The following is a 24,299-nucleotide window of genomic DNA, read 5'->3' on the forward strand; positions in this document are numbered from 1 at the left end:
GGCAACCTAGTAACCAGTAAGGAATACAAAGGTAGACCATATAACATGCTCATGGATAAAGTCCCTCTTCATGTTAGACGGCATAACACTGAAGATGAATCAGGGGGCTTAAAGCGGGTTGCAACATGCACTCACATATACAAGGCTTCTTGATATGGCTGAAATGTTTAAGTAGTCACTGGAGGATAATAGTGTTGAGTAGACTATGATTTTACAGATATGATCCAATGTGCGAACTGGCTGCGCGCTTCAGTATGTGAGATATGTACGGCGCGTAGCAAAAATACACTGTGTGAGAGCCCTTACACTGATGGCCAATCACCTGACTGGCCACCATGAAAGGCTACATTATTCCTACAATAGGCCAATGTACATGAAATTGCCTGGCAGGCTACAATTGGTCATGACAGAACCAGCAAATTATTTACTGGGAGCGGGACCCAGGGAGATCAAACTCATCACCCCTGCATATATTTGGGGAGTGGATAAAGGAAAACATTACTACTTCAAGGTCCAGTTACTTTATCTGTACTCATTTAACCCCTTAATGACGCGGCCATTTTTCGTTTTCCATTTTCGTTTTTTCCTCCCCCCTTTAAAAAAATCATAACTCCTTTATTTATCCATCCACGTCACTGTATGAGGGCTTGTTTTTTGCGGGATGAGTTGTATTTTTCAATGGTGCTATTTAAAGTACCATATAATGTACTGAAAAACTTTTAAAAAATTCTAAGTGGAGTAAAATGGAAAAAAACCGACATTTTGCCATCTTTTAGTACGTCTTGCTTCTACGGCGCACAAATGGCAACAAAAACGACATGATAACTTTATTCTATGGGTCGGTACGATTACTACGATGCCAAACTTGTTTAGGTTTTTTTTTACTATACTACTCTTTTTTTTTTTTAAAGACATAAAATTTTTTTCAATTATTTTCTGTCGTCATTTTGTGCGCGCGATAACTTTATTTTTCCGTCGACGTAGTTGAGCAAGGTATCATTTTTTGCGGGATGTCCTGTAGTTTCTGATAGTACCATTTTGGAATACATACGACTTTTTGATCGCTTTTTATTGCGTTTTTTATTGGAGACAGGGTAACTAAAAAAGTGCATTTCTGGCGTTCTTCATTTTTTGTTTCGGACGACGTTCACCGTGCGGGAAAAATTATGTGCTACTTTGATAGATCGGACTTTTACGGACGCGGCGATATCAAATACATATTTTTAATTTATTATTTAGATTTTTTAATAATAGATATGGCAAAAGGGGGGTGATTTAAACTTTTACAACTTTTTTTTTTTTTCAATTAAAAAAAAACTTTATTGATTCTTTTTTTTACTTTACTTTGAAGTCCCCCTGGGGGACTTTAAGATGCGATGCTTTGATCGCTCCTGCAGTATGACGTAATGCTATAGCATTACGTCATACTGCTTTTTGACAGGCAGCCTATGAAGCCACCCCACGGGGACGGCTTGATAGGCAGTCTGCTAAGGCAGCCCTGGGGCCTTTCATTAGGCCCCCGGCTGCCATGATACGTGCACGGCTCCCCCGATCTCACCGCGGGGGGGGCCGCGCGGGACCCCCGAACATCGTTCGGGGAATTTAAATGCCGCTGTCAGAATTGACAGCGGCGTTTAAATGGTTAATAGCCGCGATCGGCCGCGCGGCCGCTCGCGGCTATTGCCCGCGGGTGTCAGCTGTTATAAACAGCTGATGCCCGCACTGTATGAAGAGAGGTTGCCACGCAACCTCTCTTCATACATACCCCGACGCTCCATGACGTACCAGGTACGTCATTGGTCGTTAAGGGGTTAAATGCTTCAGTACTCTTCGATACATAAACAATAAACAGAAGAGTGCTCAGAACAGTGTATTGTTAAAGCAAACCACAGACATGCTCTTCCATTAATTTTAGACATTTCGCTGCAGACCATGTGCAATCTCCCTTGCTGAACATTTCAAGGGGTTGTCAAAGTTTTTTTTTCTTCTTTTCTTCTTCGTAAGATCCCCGATCCCTATACCCAAACATAAAAGCAGCTATACTCCCCTCTCCCGGCTTCCCACATGGCTAGCACAGCCCCCATGTTCTGGCCACTGGGTCTGTTTACAGGATGTCACAAGCTGCTGCTGCAGCCCATACTGACCAGAGACCTATAATTGGCTGCAGCAGCCTGTAAACACAGACCCAGAGGTCAGAACACAGGTGCTGGGCTGGACATGTGGGAAGCCAGGAGAGGGAAGTATTGCCTCTTTCAAGTTCGTTCGTCCATCCGTCCCCGGTCCCCAACCCCCAACCTCCCCCCCTTTTTTCTATTATGACATGTGGATAATGTCCACAGGCGGATTTGATTGAAAGTGCCCATTAGGAAGCATTGGCATCCACAACTAAATTTAAGCATGCGGATTTATTTGCAGACCATTTGCGGCAGAAAACAAGTTGCCGTATGCTCTATTTCCGTGCGGACGGGCTCAATAGAAGTAAATGGATGCGGACAATCCTCAGTGCATCCTCAAATACAATTCTGGATTTGAAGGTAAAACTCAATTAGGGAGGTGGGGAAAAGGCTGGGAGGTGGGGTTGAGGATTATTTAGCACATGGATGATCCGCAGTGAATCCATGCATAAAAACCATTACATCCACTATCTCCCGCTGCAGAAATCCACATGCGGAATCCGATCCGCCCTTGCCTTAAAACTGTAGTGGACATCAAGGAACTCGTGATTTCACGTTCCCGACACACTACAGGACTCGGATGTTAGCGTAACAGACCTGCGAAAACCAGTGTGCAGGAACGTACAGAGCTAAAGACTCATCATGGGAATGAACTGGCTCCAGAAGAAAGCCTGCTAATATATGTGGTCATGAGGAGTTTAACCAAGGTGTCAAATATTTAACAATTCTTAACTTTGTGTGATAAAACTTATAGCACTAAATACTCGAGCAGTCATGCCCAACAATGAGACTCTTCTCAAGTACAACCATCTATTTGAAATCCCTAGTTCAGCACAGGGTTACAATATTAGGCCACATACACAGTTTAGACCCAAAACAAAGCGTCTGTCAATGAGAAACGCTACGGCAGATATTCTACAACGCGCGATATTGGTTCTTATTACTTACAGATGACCCAGGAGATTGTGCATTGGATTCAGTTGATTTTACAATGGGAGATGAAAATGTGAACTCGGGATTTTTATTGGTGGAGCTGGTGACCTGCGCCTGCCAGGAAGAACAACATGTCAGTTTGTGCTTTTCAACAAGTCGCACTGACCATTACCATCTTTACTAAAATTCACTTTACAAAATGAGAGGAAAAAAAGCCAGACAGAAGTCGCATGCAACACAAAACTACACAAAGGACAGACAGTTGTATACAGTCAGATCATGTGCCATATATGAACTCCTAAATAGCATGTGCTGTCAAACTGGAGGCCCCCTAATAACTGGAGCAGCGATCAAGCGTGCATGCTGACGTTCCATTCATTTCGGTGGGGCTGCAGGAGATACGGACTTCAAGTTCTCTGCTATTCTCAGAAGTCCGATTGAAAGGATTACAGCAGTCGTCCTCATTCAGAAATACCTGGGACCCCTGTTCTTGTAATCACTGGGAGTCCCCCTATGCTTTAGTTGGGGATAACTACATTTTGGCACAACTCCCCTATATTCCATTTCAAAACCAAAAGCGAAAGAAACTTACTGTGCTAAAAACAGATGGAGGAGGCGGTGTAGTCTTAGTCTGGAGACCAAAGGAAATTTTTGGAAGTGCAGTGGTGCTTATCGGTAAAGATATCTCTGGCAAATCGGGAGCTTCCACATCCTAAAAGGGAAGGCAGACAATGACCATCAATGTGTCAGTGAGAGCAAATGATGAAAGTATAAAACAAGAAGGGGATAGAGGGGCACACAACATACCTCATCTGGTAACTTTGTTGTATAATGGGATCCTCTCTCCCTCATTATTTTGCCTCCACCTCTACCGGAAGGAAAGCCATTAGATGCGGGAGTACTGAACTTGGGGTAGGAGAGGCTGTGGAACGCAAAAGCAAAATCATTATCTACAAGGCAGCAATATAAAAGAAAGCCAATGACAAACTTTAACCCCTTGTAGTAATGTAACTGATGTAATTGTAGATATATTCCGTGAAACTCTGTGCTACTGACTACACTTCAATGTACCTCGGGGTTTTAGGTTTACCAAATTGCAATTTTTTTTGGCCAATTTAACAAATTTCACACTACCTATAAGAGCTTTAACATCCCAGGCGCATGTGCAAACCAACTCAGAACAAAGATGTTAGGGTGGTTTCACATCCCGCTTTCCTGCTCCGTTCATGGCTAAGCGGCTCTGTCTCAGGGCAGAACCAGATGGTGCTGTTCACTCTCCGACAACTGCCAGGCTTTTAGCAGAAGAAAAACACGGCATGCAGTTTTTCTCTTCTGGTATTTTGTACCAGATCTACGAGGGAGGTTCCAACGCAGATGTGAAAGCGGCCTGACAAAGACAAAACCTTTGAATATAAAATTAAGGAATTAATGAAAACGTATTGCCATACTAACCTGTCTGTGAGTTGTCGTGTCGGTGCATCAGGGGTATGATATTTGGGGGGTTCCTGTAATTAAATATTACACAATACATTACAAAACCTTTTCAAAACAAAGTCCTGTTGATTCTAGCAAGGGGAACACTGAATCCAGTTGCAGAACATCTGCCAACGGTTGTGCTACTCATACGACGTGATGCAGCTGTTGCTACTGCATCAAAGTTGTGGAAGTCAAATTTACCTGTACAGACTCAAGTTTTTTAGTCTGTACAGGTAAGGCTTTCTCCATACTACATTTATGGCTTCGGTTCATATGCATCCTATTAACTTACAGGATCAGTCAGTTTACCCCCCCCCCCCCCCCTCCTCATTCTAAAAGAAGAAAATAAAACTTCTTCGGGACACTCACTTTGTGCTGTTCACTCCCTTGGGGTTTGCGCGAGCTTGCACTTGCTGTAGACGATGGCGTTAATGAAGGTTTTATGTACAAAGACGCATTCGTTGAAACCGAGATGGATTTTGGTGTGACAAGCTTCTTAACTGGAGGGTAGGAGGCTTCCACCTAAAACATGGGAAAATCATCTATTAACCCGAGTTGTTACTTCTACCGTAATGCAAAACATAAAAATCTGCAAAGATTCAATGAGTGAGTAACATTAATTTCTAGTTAACCATTCCTAATCCAATTACCCGCACACCTCCCAGCTCTTATTTGGGGCATGCTCACATGATTATATGGTAAAAACGCTGCGTATAAAGTGCGTATCACACACACGCCATCACGCACCGGCTTCCTGTTTTTACTTGCCCTGTTTTGTTTCTTAGCAACATGCGTATAAAATAGCGCACATACGCAATGTTATTGCCTATGTACAGTGTTTTCATACACACCCAGAGAGAATAGGGCCCTATTGTGCGTAATAAGCGGTAACATAGAACATGCTGCGCTGCTTTTTTTTTTTTTAATATACGCAAGTCTGAATGAATCGATGTACTTTCATTGACTCAATTCACCGCCTATTATGCGTGGTATTACACAATCAAATTACACCCATTGGAGCCCAGCTTTATTTTCCGCAGGAAATCCCATTTTGAATTCTTTGGAATGGCTCAACAGAAACACATAAAAATGAACTTTCATGGCAACTTTACGAGCAATTTTTTGAAAACAACCAACCTCCAATCCCATGCCGTCCTTTGTCTGACAAAGAATTCCCTGCATAGATCCCATGTCAGAGCGCTGTCTTGCATAGTGTTAGAAACACGTGTCGGACCTCAGAAAAGCAGGGAAATCTTAATGTCGGGTGAGGGCCGACACTGGATTGGAAAGGGTTAAATGTATCTAGGAAATCCGTATTCTTCACATTAGCAGGCGCATTATGCATTAGTCAAGCACTTCCAGATTGTGTGCTGCTGTGCACAGCCCAAAGAAGCTCATGAATGGACAATGTGAGGGACAGCTGCAAGTACAAACAACTGCAGTAACATCCACGTGTCCGATGGAACAACGCTACACTGTCCTGCCAGAAATATGGTCTTGTAGCCGGCCGACAATACTGACTGCAGTATGAGGGACACGGCAATGCTTCTGCACAGAGAATAGCGGGTACAAATTGGTCTAAGGCCGATCTCACACGACTGGATTTGAATTGCAGATTCCACGGTAAAATGTGGGCATTGAAAGGCATGCATTTTCTCATTTTCATTCACAGTAGCAGATAAGAATTGCGTATTCCACAAGCGCAGGGGAAAAAAAAGAAAAATAAATAATTGCAGCATGCTCTATCTTACCACATATTCGTCAGGGACTACCTCCATTGATGTCAATGGAGGCTTCTGACCCGCAGCACATACAAATTTAACATTGCGTATGGCCTGCAAGTACCCATGCCACCACCCAGCGACGGCACGGGAGATGCAAAAAACAAAAGCTGTACTGCGCATGATTGCCTGCAAGCCTCCGTGGTCATGGACAATACAGTTAAGTGTTGTACGCGAGGTCGCCGGAGGGGTTTACGGAAAAAACCTGCTGCGGGTCTCCCGCATGCAGAATCTGACTCGCTTATGTGAATCTGGCCTAAGGCCTCATGTCAATAAGCGGTTCGAATCAGATCCTGCCCGCAACATAAGACCATGCTTACCTGACTGGGTCTTCACTGCGAATGTGTGCGGAAGTGCCGGCCGGCGCGCTGCCACATATGCTCAGTAGGATTTTTTAATTTCGTAACTTCCTGCTTTCCCGTGGAATCCACGACCTGTCTGCAATTCATTTACGGACAGGCCACGAAACAGACTGCTTCCATTGACTTCAATGGAAGCAGTCTGTGCGGGAATGGCAGCAAAATGGAGCATGCTGAAGGTCCGCAAAACAAATCTGCATGCTTTCCTTAGGCTGCGGTTGCCCATGTCTCTCTATGGGTGACCTGAATTGCAGATCGACCGCAATTCAAATTTGCCTGTGGACATTAGGCCTAAAGTTGGACTGTTTTGCTCCAGGTTTTCTGAAGCGATTCCAGGGGGTAAAATCTGCTTTAGAAAGCACTGCAGCTGCGGTTGTAGATTTATTGTGGATTGTTAATGTATTTTCAAAGTCTGCTAAAGAAATCACCTCTCTAAACTCACGGCTGCTGTGGCAGATTTGCTGCAGATTTCAGCCTCTTCACTGAAGTATATGACAAAAATTTGCAAGTTTGCTGCACCAAATCCACTGCTAAAAAAATCGACCTCTGCATACAGCACGGGCGTCAGTTGTTGACTACAGCTGACACCCGCGTGCAATAGCTGCAATCGGCCGTTAGAGGCTATTAACCCTTTAAGTGCCTCTGTCAATTCTGACAGCGGCATTTAAATCACCCGATGTTCAGATGCACCAGTTCCCTGCATGATCAGTGACTATTCCAGAAGAAAAATGTAAATAGTTGATCATTTAATGCATGACCCTTTACAACAGGACAAATGTTAAAGACGGGCATTGATGTTGAGCAGGCAGCAAGTCAAGCTACACCTCAAACCTCAATATTCGAGGACCAAAAAGTGAGGTCTTAGTGGAATTGTCCCATCACAAAAAACAAAGAAAAAGAAAAGAAAAAAAAAGACAAAAGAGTTACCACTGTAGTAATAGTTAAAAACATCCTTACCTTCTTTCTTTTAAATGAAGCATTGGTATCAATGACACTGACGTCCGGAGACTGCACGAAAAATAATTCTTTTGAGTTAATATTCTAGGACTGCAGTCAGTGGTATTTTGACAAAACAATATTGCACACTACATAGGAAGCACATTGAAAAGGGGTGTCCACGTCTTTATTAGAGAACCCCACTACTTCCATACTGACACTTCCATGTTTCCCCATTGAGGATTTGGTCAAAGCATCACCCGAGGCTGGAGTCGAGAGGGGTATCATCACTCCTTAAGGAGACAACTAGGTGAGTGAGGAGACTTATAAAGCCATGCATGCTACTCTTGGAAATATATGCAAACAAGTTAGACGGAACACCTCTGCAGCGCCACCTATTGGATGGTAGCATTCCTGCAAATCAATGACGACCCTTTATACAGGTCTTTATAATAACTGGGAACTGAAAACCAGGCAAGATACGTCTAATGGCTTAAACAATTCAAACAAATGAGAAGCCCCCTAACGCTGACCTATCACAATGGCATAAAGGTTTACAAACGTGACATCACAAGACGGATCATAAAAAGAAAAAGGGGATAAGAAAAAAAAAAAAATGATGATGTATAGTGATAAGTACAGTCTGCCATCCTCAGATACAGAACCATTTAAAGAAACGCTAGGGAACCTGCTGTCAACTCAAGTGATAAACCACGTAAACGCCTACTAACCCAGCGAGGGACGTATACATTATACTGTTCAGTGCGCCTCGGGGAAAGGAGAAATGTAGAACTTGCAGAAGAACTAAGTCTACTTCCTTTTAAGTAATCAAACACCTTAGTGAAAAACAATGCTTTAATCAGTAAACAAAATGTACCCGACTAAAAGTATCTTCAGCTCACAACCTGTAAGCAAAGTTCATTTCTACCACACCAAACACCGCAGAACTTTCTTCGCTCTACAGCGCCTTGCTAATGTATTCACCCCCCACTGTATTTTTCACCCAGAAATGAAATAGATTTTAATTTAGATTTTATGTAACAGACCTGACAAAACTGTTAATTATCAAAGGACAGGAGTTGACTTAGCAACTCAAGTTGCTATCAGACATTTGCCATATTTAAACAACTCACCAGTCCTGGAGAAGAGATGGATGGGATTCTCCTGGCATCCTGGAATAAGAAGGGAAAAAATAAATTTGAGAATAACGTCATATGTGGCCATTATGTGACTTACATCCTGCGTTTATGACCAGCTTTCTCCTCTCTAGTTTATATATAAAAAGACTCCCAGCTTGCTCAGAGATGTCTGAACTTGCCATCATGTCTTCTATACATGGCACAGACAACTAAAATTTCTGCTTCCTAACACTAAAGCACATATACATATATCACAGTGGATGCTAGAGACATAGCGAGCAGTGCAGATGTTATTTAAGTAGCTAAGACATAGTAAACAACCACCATTAGCTGCAAGCATTGTTTGTGTGTGCATTCACTCCTCCCTGGTTATATGATGAAGTATAAAGAAGCTAATAGTTGTTTCCTATCTATCCCCGCTGTTGCAACATTCATAGCCACCTCTCGCAGGCGTAGCTTCTGATGCCATGCCATCTACAGGTAGCAAGTTGACATTCTGTTGCATTAAGTACCCCGCAGCCTGATTGTAAACTTACATCCTGTAGCGTTAAGGGGTTAAACAGCTGAAATAACTCCATTCAATCCCTTCCCACTAGTTCTAGTTCTTGGAAGAGGAGGGTAAAGGGGGGGGGAAGGGGGGGGGGGGGGGGGAGTTTTTTTTTGTTTTTTTTCCCTTTTAATTAACACTGACATAAATCAAATCAGTTTTCTGTGGAATGCATTTTATTCATTTTAAATGTTCCATTTAATATATTGCGGGAAAAAAATAAAAATGTGTCGAATTGGGGCAAAATTTGGGGATTGTTTTTTGAAATACGTGGTCATAAGAAACCACCCATGGACATAAGGCCTAACAACCAACAGGCGTGCATGTAATATATATGTGTGTATATAATATACATACACCTACCTTATTTCTTAGTCTGAATCTTCCATTACATACACATTAGATTCAGACTAAGAAACAACATGCTTTAATATTTTGAATTTCCTTAAAAAGCTTTAAAAAGGGATATCCCAGAGACTGAGCAAATTTTTCAAAAATTCTCTAAACAGCTCTCCTTATTGCCATCATTCCAAACATCCATCTAAATCAGAAAACTGAACTTTCAGTACTTTTGCTGACCTGTTGCTTTACGGCCATCTTCACAGTTGCACAAAGTTATTTAAATGGCTGCTGGGGAGTGCAAAAACTACATCTCCCACAATGCCCCACTGCCAGTTACTGACAACTGCACATCCACAACTGTACAAACCGATTACAGAATCTGAAGGCAGTGAACGTGCCTGAGCAGTAAAACAGCGCAGCATAGAGGTCAGAACCATTGGATACCAACAGAGAACTAAGCAGGGGGGACCCACAGGTAAAGCCATATCTCTGAAGCGGTGTAAAACAAGTTAGAACATTATAATGCAAAGTTACATATTTTACCAAGTATCTAACACTCACTTTGTATTGCTGAATACCGCTTACAACAGTTTCTGCTAGTAATCAAATATTTACCTTGTTTTACCTCAGCAGACATTTGCTTTCATTTAAATTGGGTCAGCAACTACATTGGAGTTTCAAAATCAACCATATAAAGAAGTAAATGCAGTGAGCGGTAATAGCAGTTGGCAACTTACCGCCAGAGGGCTTGACATCTTCTCCAAAGACTGCAGAATTCTCCGTGCTGTGGTGCTTATAACACCGTAAGACTGATTAGTCGCTGGCTTGGGTCTCACTTGTCTTCTTACAGGTGCCTACAGTAAAAAGGAAATTAAAAAATGATAAAAGTGATGCACCGATGACATTCCGGGCAAGACAGATTCCAAGACAAAGGAAGTCAATAGAGGTGAAAATCTGCTGTCTGTAAGGCCGCTTTTTAACAGCTGAGAAAAATTACACAATACTTTTATGATACAAGACACACAAATCTCACATGAATATAATCCCCATTCTTTTGAATGCGGTCAGATACATGAGCGACTTTTTCGCCACATCACAGGAAAAGAAAAATTGCGCCATGTTCTATATTTATTTGTGTGTTACTTCGGAACGCCTAGCCCATTGTTTTCAATGGGGCTAGAAAAAACATTGCATGGCCTTTGTTTTTAACACAAATGTCTCGCATCCACAGTAACATAGTACATTCCCGAGTGCGATATCAGTCCCAGTTTTACGCCCCGATATCGCGTTTGCCCATGTGAATTAGCCTAAGTATTCTTGTTGCAAGGAGACTACTAAAATCAAGACAGCTACTGCCCGGCTGCGGCAGTAACATCACTGCTGCAGCCAGCAATCAGCACCTGGTCACGAGCTTGTACGACAAACTAGCGCTGCAGCCTTCTAAACAAACACCACCCATCCGATTCTTTTATTTCCAGCTTCATTTCCCTTTATTGCCATTTTTTCAGGCTATAAAATTGAAAAATGTCAGTTCAAATACTTATTTCACACCCAAAGCAAAAGGCTTAGTATTTTACTTCACTAAGTAAGCCTTCACGCTAATGTGTGCAGTTATTAGTCAACGACATGTAAACTAGATCAAATTATCAAAGACTTCAACTTTACGAAACCAGAATCAAAGATAAAAATCCTCTTGCTGCTAAACCAAAAATCGGTCCAGAAGACGTCCTACAAGTAACAAGCAGACAGCAGGTGCTGAACAGATGAAGCCAAACCAAGGGCAACACAAACTGTAAACACAAGTAGCCGCAGATCTCTTCTCCAGCTGCTGCTCTGACCATATAACGAAGGACCAACAAAAACAACTTGTGCCTCCAAAGTACAGCTTAGGATTCTATCGTGTTCCTCTTCAAAAATGCCTTTTATATGACAAAGTGTTGGAGCAAAACGGGGAAAAAAAATAGAATGTTCTAAAAGGTCAGTAGAGTTTTAAAAATGTGGCAAACCTCAAGATTTGGGTAATACCCCCTTTACACTGATAGAGGATCGCTCAAAAGCAGCTCAAACGATAGTTTTGAGCGATCATCTTTGCATACTTTGTAGTTGCCAATTGGCTACTATAGAATATGCAGGCACAGCGAGACACAGTCATTTGTCACTAATAGAATACAGCTGCTTTGCATATGCAAACAGCTATAGTGTTCTCCACTGGCAGTCAGCTCTGACTGCCAGTGTGCCCACTGTAAATTCACAGCAGGACACAGGTAGAGAGAATCTTATCAGTGCAGCCAGCTGATAGCAGCTTTGCTTCACTGGTAACTGCTGATCGCTCAATTCTGGCAAGCTAGAATTCAGTGATCAGCAGCACAATGTCCCTGTATTTAGACAGAACAATAAATCGCTCAAAAGATGGCTTTGAGCCATTCTCGTTGTGTCTAAAAGGGCCTTAAGTCAACGACTGCTTCCCCCTGCTGGAAGGTGAAAAGTCCTGTCCATTTACCTGATACGGAGTGCTGCGCAGTCTTGGTGTCCGTGCAGCGGCTGCACCTCCATAAGTTGTCTTTCCAGGATAGAAGGGAGAATCCCCAAGCTGGCTGGATCTTAAGACTGATGAATGTCCAAGAGACTGAATACAAGTGCAGAGAAGTTATATAAAATTACTACATTTTCCTCTAATACACAGCTTAATTAATTCGACAAAGCAACAGGTTGAGATTTTAACAACCAGCAATTGAGCAAAATCATCAAAATTACCATCTACTTGACAGCGTCCTTTAACCCCTAAAAGCTCCAGCACATACATTTACATCTTGGGGAGTTGGGGTTTGTATGGGGGCATGGGGGGGGGGGGGGGGGGTCATCAATAGCTGATCGGCTGGGGTCCATCGCTCGGACCCTGACCGATCAGCTGAGCGGGCACATGCTGTCAGCGGCGCAAATAGAGGTCGGAGCGGAAGCCTTCGCGCCAACCTCTGTGTAGTGGCCGGTACTTGTTTAATTTTATATAGCTGTGTTAATTGAACATCGACGGAACACATTATTTACCCCATACGGTGAACATCACAGAAAAAAGAAAAAACCAAAAACACCTGAACGGCCTTTTTTGGTCACTGTCTCCAAGAAAAAAAAATAAAAAGTGTACAATAAAAAGCTATATGTACTACAAAAGTAACTACAGGACTTCCTGCAAAAAATGAGCACTCGCACAACTACGTTGACAGAAAAACAAATTATGGCCGAATGCACATGCGCGGAAATTCCACCGTTAACACTTCCATAGGATTGCATTGGTTTACGCAAACCAATGCAGACAGCCGCGATATTGATCGGAAAACTCGCACTATAAAAAATGACCCGCATGTCCCATTTCAGTGTGAGCCTGACGCGCCAGGTCTGTACTACGCCAGCCCGCACATCCGCAGGGCGAAGACTCCGGACAGCTAAGCCGGAGGTCACTGCAGGGGCTACGAGAATCTCACAGTCGGAATCCGACCGGCCCTCTGCATTCAGCGTGCGGCTGTCAGACGATGGTGGCAGTAAATAATTGCATTGTTTTCCAAATTCTAGCATACAAGCAGGAACTACCAAGAGAATACTTTTCCAAATGTTTCCTTTAAAGCTTTGCTGAGTGCTGCATTAATTCCATTGAAATGACCAGGCAATAACAGTTATGATACATTTCATACAAAGCGAAGCATTAAACATAAGAGCGTACCGGTGACAGGGTTCCAAATGTAGAAAGGTTAAAGGTTGGCCTCCTAGAGTTGTTCACAGAGGAGTTATGTGAAACATGTGGACGATCAGTCTCAGGAGACCACAGATGTGGTGGATTCAAACTTTTTGTGACAGTAATATCTGGTAAAATGGCGGGGGGAAAAAAAAGTTTCAAATCAATAATTTAATTCACTATATAAAAGCATATAAAAATCCAATCAAAACATCAAGGACTAAAAATGAACCCAAAGCCACTTTTACCTTTATCAGATGCCCGTGAGGAAAAACCACTGGTGGTGGAAATGTTATCATCGTCGTGCTGAGAGGTAGAATCTTTTATTTCCTTCACCAATGAAAAGCTAGAAGAAGTGCCAATAGGGTAGGTAGAAGAAGTCGAGGGTTGGCAATTAAGTGCTGGAGAATCCAAGATGTTGAAGTTTAGGTTAGCTCTGTGTAGTGAAGGTCGGGTTAATACGTCAGAAAGATTTAACGTCAGGCGACTTGTTGACTGATCTGCAAAGGTTAACAAAATCAACAGAGAAAATCTTCAGCCTGGCAGACTTCATGCCTATATTCCAAATCTGTAACAATTTACACATACATAACCACAACAATGTGAGCTCTTCCTTCTTTAATAGGTTGTACATCGGCTTACAAGTTACCTGACACTACAGACACCTCAAGCCAGTGCGCATATTCTTATCCCCATCAGGCATTGCCTATAAGACTCCCTACACAAACTGACTAAGGCCTCATGCCCACGGCCGGGTCAGATTCCAACTGTAAAATCTTGCAGCGGAATCAGATCCAATGCCCCCCAGTGACCCATACTCACCTGTCTGGATCCGCCACAAGTGTCTCAGCCGTTGAGCAGGCGCAGTGCAGGGCATGACACGCCTGCACTGGCTCAGTGCTTACTGCAGAAGTATTGTAGAACGGACGACTTCCAGTGACTGCAATTTTTTGCACAGATTAGAACATGCTGCGATTCTCCCCCCATGAATGGAAGAATCGCAGTTGATTTCCGCTCGTGGGCAGGGGAGACTCTTAACCCAGCAGGTCTACGAACATTGCTGCGGAAATTGCAAACTGCGTCTGGTCGTGAATTCCACAGCGAAAATCCGTCCGTGGACATTCGGCCTAGGGCTGGGCCCACAAAAATCAGTTTTACCGGCATGGGAAACTATTGTCGCAATTTTACGCATGCTGTACTGCACTGGCTTCTTGTTTTTTTTTTAACATTCCCTTTTATCTATTGAGATGCGCGAACATCACCACAGATACACAAAGTAATTGTGTATGTACTGTGTTCCGGACACACCCATAAAAAACAATAGGGTATCTCCATCTCCATCTCCATCTCCATCTCCATCTCCATCTCCATCTCCATCTCCATCTCCATCTCCATCTCCATCTCCATCTCCATCTCCATCTCCATCTCCATCTCCATCTCCATCTCCATCTCCATCTCCATCTCCATCTCCATCTCCATCTCCATCTCCATCTCCATCTCCATCTCCATCTCCATCTCCATCTCCATCTCCATCTCCATCTCCATCTCCATCTCCATCTCATTTTTGCGAGAGCCCGACTTAAGGAGAACTAGTACTACCAACACCTCCCCACAGAACTGGGAACTCATTTCTCCAATGTTGTTTTGCCTGAGCCAGACACTTTAATTCTCACATACTTCTAGGAGTTTTGGCAATACCAACATTTGAGCAGCTCCTTTAACCCTTTCCAATCCAATTTGCATCCTGGTTTTCCTAGGGGGCTTACTCTTTCTGCCGTTATACAACAGCGCTATATGCTGGCTAAAGCCAATACTGCATGAGTTGACACATTGGATAGGTTCCAAGAGCAAAGAGGCTGGCAATATACAGTAAGAACCCCAACGAACGTCTTCCAACATCGGAGCTGTACAGTCTTAAATCATAATGTCTGAAGAGGTCAGTGGATTAGAAAGGGTTAATCTCGGGTCACTTGACTTACCTTCCTGGGTCCGAACAGGCTCTGGAGTGATTCTGCCATCTGCAGTGTTAGGCAGGTCATCCTGAACATAGGTTTGACTCTGCTCTTCGTTTTGTTCATCATCAACATGGTCTTCAATACGATGAAAATTTGAGGTTCTATTAGGGACCTCTTCCTCCTTGTTAAAATATTTCTGCAGCCAAGCAGGAACAATGCTCTTTACAGTGTCTGTGACACGACTGATAAGCCCCTGGATGAGATGAGAAAGGGAACAAGTCAGGAAACAATCAGGAATTTGGTATATAATACTGGAAACTTCATTAAGTTTAATGCTTTCCCATAAAATGACGCCTACTTTACCCCTCCTGGAAATGCAAATCCTCTAGTAATGCCGGGCGAACCAATGTCCGGCCTTCTGAAGCAACAATTCTGCTACACAGAGGACTTAGGGAAAGCTGCACATATCAATACGCCGAGATTATCGGAATGCGACGTTTTTACAGACAAACGCTTCTAAATGTGTATGTCGAAATAGAGTAGACAGCACTGAATAGTGGGCTACAGCCAGGAAGAACCACGGACAGGACGACTCTTCGGAAAACTTTTGGTACTCAAGTAAGTTTAGGAAATTATTAATTATAGGAAAAATTGTGCAGAGAACCTTGTCCAACAGTCCATCTACACCGAACGATTCTTCTATGAACGTGCGAACGATGTCACCGCTAGCTCGGGCAACCCGTTTATACAGGCAGATACATCGCTGGGTCGATCACACGATAAATCACTCAGTTATTCACATTCACCAAAAGCAACAGAAGAAACTGAAGACTTACTACTAAGGCAGATAGAAGAGGTGTCAAAGCGAAACGAAGTAATTATCATGGGGGACTTTAATTACCCAGATATAACATGGGAGAACGAAACCTGCAAATCTCACAGGGGTGATAAGTTCTTGAGAGTAATTAAAGACAATTACCTGAACCAACTTGTGCAGGAACCAACAAGAGGGAGGGCCATTCTGGACCTAGTACTAACAAACCGGAAGGTATAACGGGGGTGCAGGTTGAGGGGCACTTGGGGAACAGTGACCACAAAATAATCAACTTCCAGCTGTCAATCAATAGGAAGCTTTATCAGGGAGTGACAAAGAAACTAAACTTTAGTAAAGCAAAATTTGATGAGCTTAGAACTACTATTGGTAACATTAAATGGGACAACATCCTCAAAAATATCAGTACAGAGGACAAATGGGAAAAGTTTAAAAGGATCCTAATCGCCTCATGTGAGCAGTTCATTCCCTTTAAAAATAAAAGAAACTCAGCTAAAAGGAAACCAATGTGGCTCGACAAGACGGTACGAGGGGCAATAAACGAAAAGAAGAAAGCGTTCAAACTACTAAAGCAAAAAGGCAGCGAAGAAGCGCTAAAATCGTACAGGGAAAAAAACAAAATATGCAAAGATACGATCAAAACTGCCAAGGAGGAAGCAGAAAGACTGATCGCCAAAGAGAGCAAAAACAACCCGAAGCTATTTTTTAACTACATTAACAGCAAAAGGATTTGCAGGGAGAGCGCTGGCCCTTTAAAAAACAATGCAGGAGAAATCATTGATGATGACGAAGGGAAAGCAAATCTACTAAACAGTTTTTTCTCAAGTGTATTCACCAAAGAAAAGGAAATGCCACACAAGATGCAGGGGAATAAAACGAACCCCTCACAAAATATCTCATACCCAACGCAGGAGGAGGTGCGGAAGCGTCTAAAGAAAACTAAAATTGATAAATCGCCAGGCCCAGATGGATTACACCCAAGGATACTAAAGGAACTAAATGACAAGATAGCTAGGCCGCTATACCTAATATTTCTAGACACTATCAAGACCGGTGTAGTACCATTGGATTGGCGCATTGCCAACGTGGTTCCAATCTACAAAAAAGGGAGCAAAAGTGAGCCTGGTAATTACAGGCCAGTAAGTCTCACTTCAGTAACGGGAAAAATTTTCGAGGGGATTCTGAGAGACGCCATCGATGAGTACCTCAAGGAGATTAAGGGAATAACTCCTCACCAGCATGGATTCATGAAGGGTCGCTCATGTCAGACAAATCTGATCAGTTTCTACGATGAAGTAAGCTCTAAGCTGGACCAGGGAGAATCTATTGATCTTGTATATCTGGACTTCTCTAAAGCCTTTGACACCGTGCCACATAATAGGCTAATATACAAAATGAGGCAGCTCGGACTGGGCGAAAACATGTGTAAGGCCTCCTTCCCACGAACGGATTTACGCCGCGTAAATTCGCGGCAAAAATCTGCTGCGTTGCCCCCTGCTATTAGGTTCTATTGAACCTAATAGCACAATGCTCACGGTGCGGAATTCCACCGCGGAATTTCGCACCGTGAAATCTCCCGTCCTCACCCGCAGCATGTTTTATTTGCCGCAGGTGTACGCGCTCACAGCTTCCATTGCAGTCAATGGAAGCCGTCCATTCACGCCATCTCCCGCTGCAACCAGCGGAAGATAGCGTGAAAAAACGCTTCCCCGCCTACCGCCGCGCGTCATATGACGCGGCCGGCGCGTCACGTGACGCGGTGGGCGTGTCACATGACGCGACGGCGGTGGGGGCGGGGAAGCGTCTTCACGCTATCTTCCGCTGGTAAGTATGGGGTCTCTGGGGGGCGCCGTGACGGGCTTCACTGCGGAATATTACGAGGCGGAGCCCGTCACGCTCGTGTGAAGCCGGCCTAAGTGGGTAAAAAATTGGCTCAATGATAGAAAGCAGAGGGTGGTAATAAATGGTTCGTACTCTGATTGGACCACAGTCGCTAGCGGGGTGCCACAGGATTTAGTATTAGGCCCCATTCTGTTCAATATATTTATCAATGACCTGATAGAGGGGCTGCACAGCAAAATATCAATATTTGCAGATGACACAAAATTATACAATATAATTAATGCAACGGAGGACAATGTGCGGCTACAAACGGACCGAGATAAGCTGGGGGCTTGGGCAGGAAAAGGGCAAATGAAGTTCAATGTTGAAAAATGTAAGACTATGCACATGGGCAGGAGAAACGGATGTCACCAATATTCACTTAATGGGGTACCGCTAGGGAAAAGTGATATGGAAAAGGATCTGGGGGTACTAGTGGATAATAGACTAAACTGGAGTAACCAATGCCAGTCAGCTGCTGCAAAGGCAAATAAAGTCTTGGGGTGCATTAAAAGAGGTATAGGGGCGAAGGACAAGAACATTATCCTCCCACTATTTAAGGCACTTGTCAGGCCTCACATGGAATACTGCGTACAGTTCTGGTCACCGGTGCTCAGGAAAGATGTCACAGTGCTTGAGGGGATTCAAAGAAGGGCAACTAAACTAATACATGGAATGACGGGACTGGAATACCCAGAGAGGCATCAAAATTGGGACTATTTACTCTAGAAAAAAGAAGGTTAAGAGGCGACCAAATAACCATGTATAAGTACATGAGGGGACAATACAAGGATCTCTCCCAAGATCTGTTTACACCCAGGACCGCGACGGTAACAAGAGGACATCCGCTACGATTAGAGGAAAGTAGGTTTCATCACCAACATAGAAGAGGATTCTTTACTGTAAGAGCAGTTAGACTGTGGAACTCTCTGCCGGAGGAAGTGGTGATGGCAAAATCCATAGAGGAGTTTAAAAGGGGACTTGATGTCTTTCTGGAGAAGAAGGATATTACAGGATATAAATATTAGGTTAAGTGTCAATCCTGGTATATAGGCAGGTAGGAACTATTAGGGGTTGATCCAGGGAACAGTCTGATTGCCATTAGGGAGTCGGGAAGGAATTTTCCCCCCAAAAGGGCTAATTGGCTTCTGGCCTTGGGGTTTTTTGCCTTCCTCTGGATCAACACAGTAGGATAGACAGGCTGGACTAGATGGACATTGTCTTCATTCGGCCTTACATACTATGTTACTATGAGTGACCGAGAGCGAATGAACAAATCGGTAACGATAAGTGAACAAGCCAACGACTATTAGGACTGCATGAAAAGCGAACGTTTATCGTTTGGCCATTGGCGTGAATTTTGACTGAATGATTATCATTCAAACGAGCAGTCTAAATTCAGGCAAATGATAATTGTTCCGCCTAAGGTAACCTCATGAAGTGATCCCCATTACGGATTCTCTCTATGGGCATCATAGTGGAGGGCACTGGTTCAGGACATGGGACCAGACATGGTAAGGGAGCTTGATGGATTTGTTGGTTTTTAGCCCAGTTTTTTTTTCTTCCGCTGTGGCTGCGCTCTCCTCTATGGGAGCACCGACCGCAGCGGTAAAGTGAGCGGCCAGGCCGCTTCAAAACCCACAGTTAAGTGCCGAGGGTTTTGAAGCAGCGGATTTCCGGCAGAAATCTTTCGGTTTTTTGCTGCGGCCAAACCGCGAGATTTCCACCCGGAATCCGGAGTGTGAGAACCCAACCTTAAAGGGGTTGTGCAATGATAAATTATTATGCTTTATCCACAGAATAGGGACTACACTGATCGGTAGGGGTATCCATCCCTATTCACCTGCCCCCATCTACACTGCATAGCTCGCAGCTGACAAACTTTTAAATAAACCCCAAACTTTCCTCAGAAGACCACAAAAGGAGCTGCTCCTTATTGTGGTTATCCATTGAGAACCAGGATCTTCAGATAGCCCTACAGAAACTATCATGGAAAGTACCAAACAATAAGATAAAAGATCATTACGGGAGGTCAAACCTCTCATCTCACACACTATTAGAGCCCCATTTAGACAATGATTATTGCTCAAAATACGCTCAAAAGCCATCCTTTGAGTGATAATCATTGTGTGTAACTGCACTGACCATGCGGTTTTCGTTAAACCATCACTCGTCCTTGTCTTTCAGTGTGCCTTATCAGGGATTCACAGCGGGATACAGCTGATACTGATATTGGGGACTCACAAGCATTTTATTGCAGAACTGAAATAAAATAGCAAATGTTTGTGCAAGTCCCCCTTTGCACAAAAATGCACAACTTTTCTGCATTTTACACCATCCTCATCACTTCTGAAAAAGGTTTGCAGAGATTGGCGGACGGGGGGCGTAGATGGCAGCAGGCCATCATACTCCAACAGGTACCCAAGACCGGTGTGTAGAACGCTGGTCTTACATGAATGTTTCACAATATCCATTAAAGCAACCCAGTGGTCCATCACTGACGACCAAAGTAAATAAAACATAAGACAAATGGTAAAAGATTTACTCAAAACCCATCATTTGCGGTTGTAATTGTGTCCGTTAGTCACACTTGTCTCATCTTTACATTTATGGAGGGCGGTACAACCATTTCTATATACAAATCTGATAATCCAGAATGCCTACTACACCAAGAGGTCGATTACTCCAGAAACGGCCCTATAAACTGGCATAAAAGTGTAAGCTTAGGTCTAGGTTTCATCATCATCTGTGAGCTGAAGACCCATGACACACCAATGGTGGGCGGCCATGTTCAGTTGTCTTCACTAGGCATTTTGCATACCTCCGAGGGAAGCCCATGGCACTCCCATTGAACTCAAACAACTCACACTGACTTTCCCCACCGAAATCTTAAACAAAGCTCAGGAAAATAAAGGGGGGGGGGGGATTTTTGATGTGATAAAGCAAATAAAAAGTTAAGGCACACAATACACAATTGCCGAATGCCAACAGATAGGCAACATAGACCACTAAAGACTTACTTTAGGGTTCCCCAGCCAGTAGGTTGGAGGCCCCATGACTCCCTAGTTTTTGTGAATTGCAGATACACGACCTGGGAGGTCATCGCTGTATTAGACCTGGGCGCCATAGTGGAAGCCACCGGCAATAAAGGCCATAAGACCAGTCATATCACTATACGCAATCACTGCATTCACTTCTGTTAGCTGCTCACAGTAAATACAAGAGCAAAACACTTCCCTTTATCTGCCAAAGGCTTGCCTGCGGGAGGCATGTAGAGCATCACAGAACAAAGCGGACAGGAATTCAAGAAATGACCCGCAGCGCAAATTAAATCTCCAACATGCAAATTTATGCACGCAGAAGGTAGACAATGACACGCCTACTTGCTGGCCGTCGCCAATCCCCATAGATTATCTTTGTGTATAGCTGCCATTCTGCGTGAGTAATATGCATTCAAAGAAAAAGAATTGCAGGTGTGAGCGGCCGATACAAGTCAACAGGCTATTGGCATCATGGGGGGGGGGGGGGGGGGGGGGGATTACAATGACAATACACCTGTGTGAGATCAGCCAGTGCAGAACAGGATGGCGTCATGTCCCTAGCAAAAGTACCGTAATTCCAATCTGCACCCTCCACCATGAAATCACAAACTAAAATGAAAGCGAGTGCTGACCACCATCAGTGGTGCCACAAACAGAACGCCATTAGGACGAACACGGCAGTTTGAGTGTCAAACGTAACAAATGTTTACTAGAATTATACTGAAACCTAAAACAAGTGCAAAATACATCTTCGCAAAACTACCATGATTAAAATTAGATTATATATTATATACACGCACACACTCATTTGCACAGACACAATTTAAGGGAACACTGAAGCCACTCTCACACATGCGTTCAGGAAACCGAAGCATTTTATTACACTTGGACCGCATGTTACACCATTTTTTAACGCACCCTATCACTGTAATGGGTGATCAGATGGGTTACAAAAAGCGCCGACACGCCGAAAAATCGAGCGGACTGCACTCAAGTCATGGCGATAGAAACGCAGTTGTAGCACCGGTCTGTGAGGCCCCATCGCTCCACGGTTAGCATTCAGGACGGTGCGCTAATCAAAGTAAGAAGCGTCTAGTGTGAGAGCAGCCTTAAAGGGGTTGTCCCGCGGCAGCAAGTGGGGTTCAGCACTTCTGTATGGCCATATTAATGCACTTTGTAATGTACATCGTGCATTAAATATGAGCCATACAGAAGTTATTCACTTACCTGCTCCGTTGCTAGCGTCCCCGTCTCCATGGATCCATCTAATTCTGATGTCTTCTGGCGTTTTTAGACGCGCTTGCGCTGTGCGGTCTTCTGCCTGGTGAATGGGGCCGCTCGTGCCGGAGAGCTGGTCACCGCGTCGTCATCGTAGCTCCGCCCCGTCACGTGTGCCGATTCCAGCCAATCAGGAGGCTGGAATCGGCAATGGAACGCACAGAGCCCATGGCGCACCATGGGAGAAGACCCACGGTGCACCATGGGAGAAAACCGCAGTGCATCCCTGGGAAAGGACCGGCGGCCATCTTTGGGAGAAGATTTTTTAAAGTCCTTATTTCGTCGGATCGGTGAGTAGCAAGCGGCTTAAAAACCGCTTTATTTGCTATTTTATGCCAGGGGGGTGACGGGGAATGGGGTAAAGTAAAATTTCGAGGTTTGCCGCGAGACAACCCCTTTAAGCATCAGTCTAAGTGCAGGTCACAAACTTAAGGATATCAATCTGTCCCGTTAGGCTGCTATCACATGAGCACCAGCGGCTGCCACTGAACATACAAGTCAGCCTGGCACTTAGCGCTATTACATGAGCAGGCATTCTTGCATCTTGACGCCACCGGAAGCTAGGGGTTTGACAGGGCTTCCATGAGGAACGCCCCGTCACACCCCTAGCTCCCGATTGGCTCAAGAGCTGAAGGTCCTGCTACAGTGGATTTCTACCAGAAGCGGCCGGTGCTCAGCTCAACCGCTGTGACTCCATGTACCCGCCTCCACCACCCCCCCACCCCCCGCCATCTCTGTCCCTGGCAGTCTGTCCTCCTCGTTGCGTCTGTGGCCGCTGCCTATGACTGACAGTCCCCCGCCGCTGTTGGCTCCCTGGTGTGCTACAGCTGTGCGGGGGAGGCATGTCAGCGACTGTCCTGCGCCGCTGTGGTCTCCTCACGGTCACAGCCTGCAGATTGGGGCCGTTGGCCGTCACTGTCTATCCCCCCAGCTTCTGCCGGCGATTTTTCTGTTACAGGTTGGGGTTGGCGGGAAAGAGGCACTTGTCCGGCGCCACCACCAGGAAAGGCGCTTCACGCCGGTGTGGCCTCCCTGCTGCAGACCCCGCTCTGCGCGTAAACACAGAAGGGGGTGGCGTCTTCTGTGGAAGCGGGGAGGACCCTTGCACCATCAGATGCAACGCTACAGCCAGGGCCGCAGTCAGAACGTCAAACAAATGCAGCTGTATACTCTGTTAGTGGCCTGCCAGGACCTGCAGCCCAGCCAATCAGGTACAGGGGGCTTCACCCCCCTAGTAACCTTGACTCCACCAGTACTTCCTGGTGTGGAGTTTAAGCTACAATTATACCACAGAAGCATTAGGCCACTTTTAAAGTCGCACAATTGTCTTGCGTTGCGACAATGCTGCACATCGCATGTATGTGGGGCCCATGCTTTCCTATGGGTTCCTTCACATCTGCAATGTTTTGTAACCTGTGACATTGTGACACAAAAACCTCATATTTCGTGATTCGCCCGCCACTTGTCAGGTTTTGTAGCCCTTTTCCTACGGAGCCTTTCTCTACGTTGCATCGCATGAAAACACAATTTTTGCACGATACAACTTTGACATTAGGAAATTCTACTGTCAAAGCCCTAAACTAAGCCCTGGCTGCGGAAAACTCAAAACAGACATCACAACTAGAAGCGGTCTCCGACACCGCAGCATCTTCTCCCCAGCACTGCTCTTCAGCATCTCTTCTGAATGAGGATTTGAAAATCCCCGCCTCCAGGAAGCGCTGGCTGTGATTGGCTGAGGCCTCACTTCCATTAAAGTCCATGGGAGTTGATGCAACTATTACACTTCCACCTCAGGCACTGGGGTCCGATGAGGAAGCGCTATAGCTGCTATGGATGTCAACAGGAGTGAAGCCCGCTACTGCACTTCCGCTTCCATCCCTAGCAACACTTCCAGCCCC

The 24,299-nt window shown here is 44.5% G+C and overlaps 1 protein-coding gene across 1 annotated transcript in view; it reads right to left on the reverse strand.

Moving 5' to 3' along the window:
- Nucleotides 1–24,299, reverse strand: part of NUP153 (nucleoporin 153) — a 52,572-nt gene that overhangs the window by 24,760 nt on the left and 3,513 nt on the right. The window contains exons 2-13 of the mRNA XM_066579403.1: nt 15,394–15,622; nt 13,663–13,914; nt 13,403–13,542; nt 12,188–12,313; nt 10,425–10,541; nt 8,793–8,831; nt 7,681–7,731; nt 4,953–5,105; nt 4,560–4,612; nt 3,915–4,029; nt 3,700–3,819; nt 3,123–3,221 (exon numbers count right to left, since the gene is read on the reverse strand). Of these exons, the coding sequence (XP_066435500.1) occupies nt 3,123–3,221; nt 3,700–3,819; nt 3,915–4,029; nt 4,560–4,612; nt 4,953–5,105; nt 7,681–7,731; nt 8,793–8,831; nt 10,425–10,541; nt 12,188–12,313; nt 13,403–13,542; nt 13,663–13,914; nt 15,394–15,622 (1,494 nt within the window). The remainder of the gene's footprint in view (nt 1–3,122; nt 3,222–3,699; nt 3,820–3,914; nt 4,030–4,559; nt 4,613–4,952; nt 5,106–7,680; nt 7,732–8,792; nt 8,832–10,424; nt 10,542–12,187; nt 12,314–13,402; nt 13,543–13,662; nt 13,915–15,393; nt 15,623–24,299) is intronic.

This window comes from Eleutherodactylus coqui, chromosome 9, assembly GCF_035609145.1.
Source record: "Eleutherodactylus coqui strain aEleCoq1 chromosome 9, aEleCoq1.hap1, whole genome shotgun sequence".
Classification (NCBI taxonomy): Eukaryota; Metazoa; Chordata; class Amphibia; order Anura; family Eleutherodactylidae; genus Eleutherodactylus; species Eleutherodactylus coqui.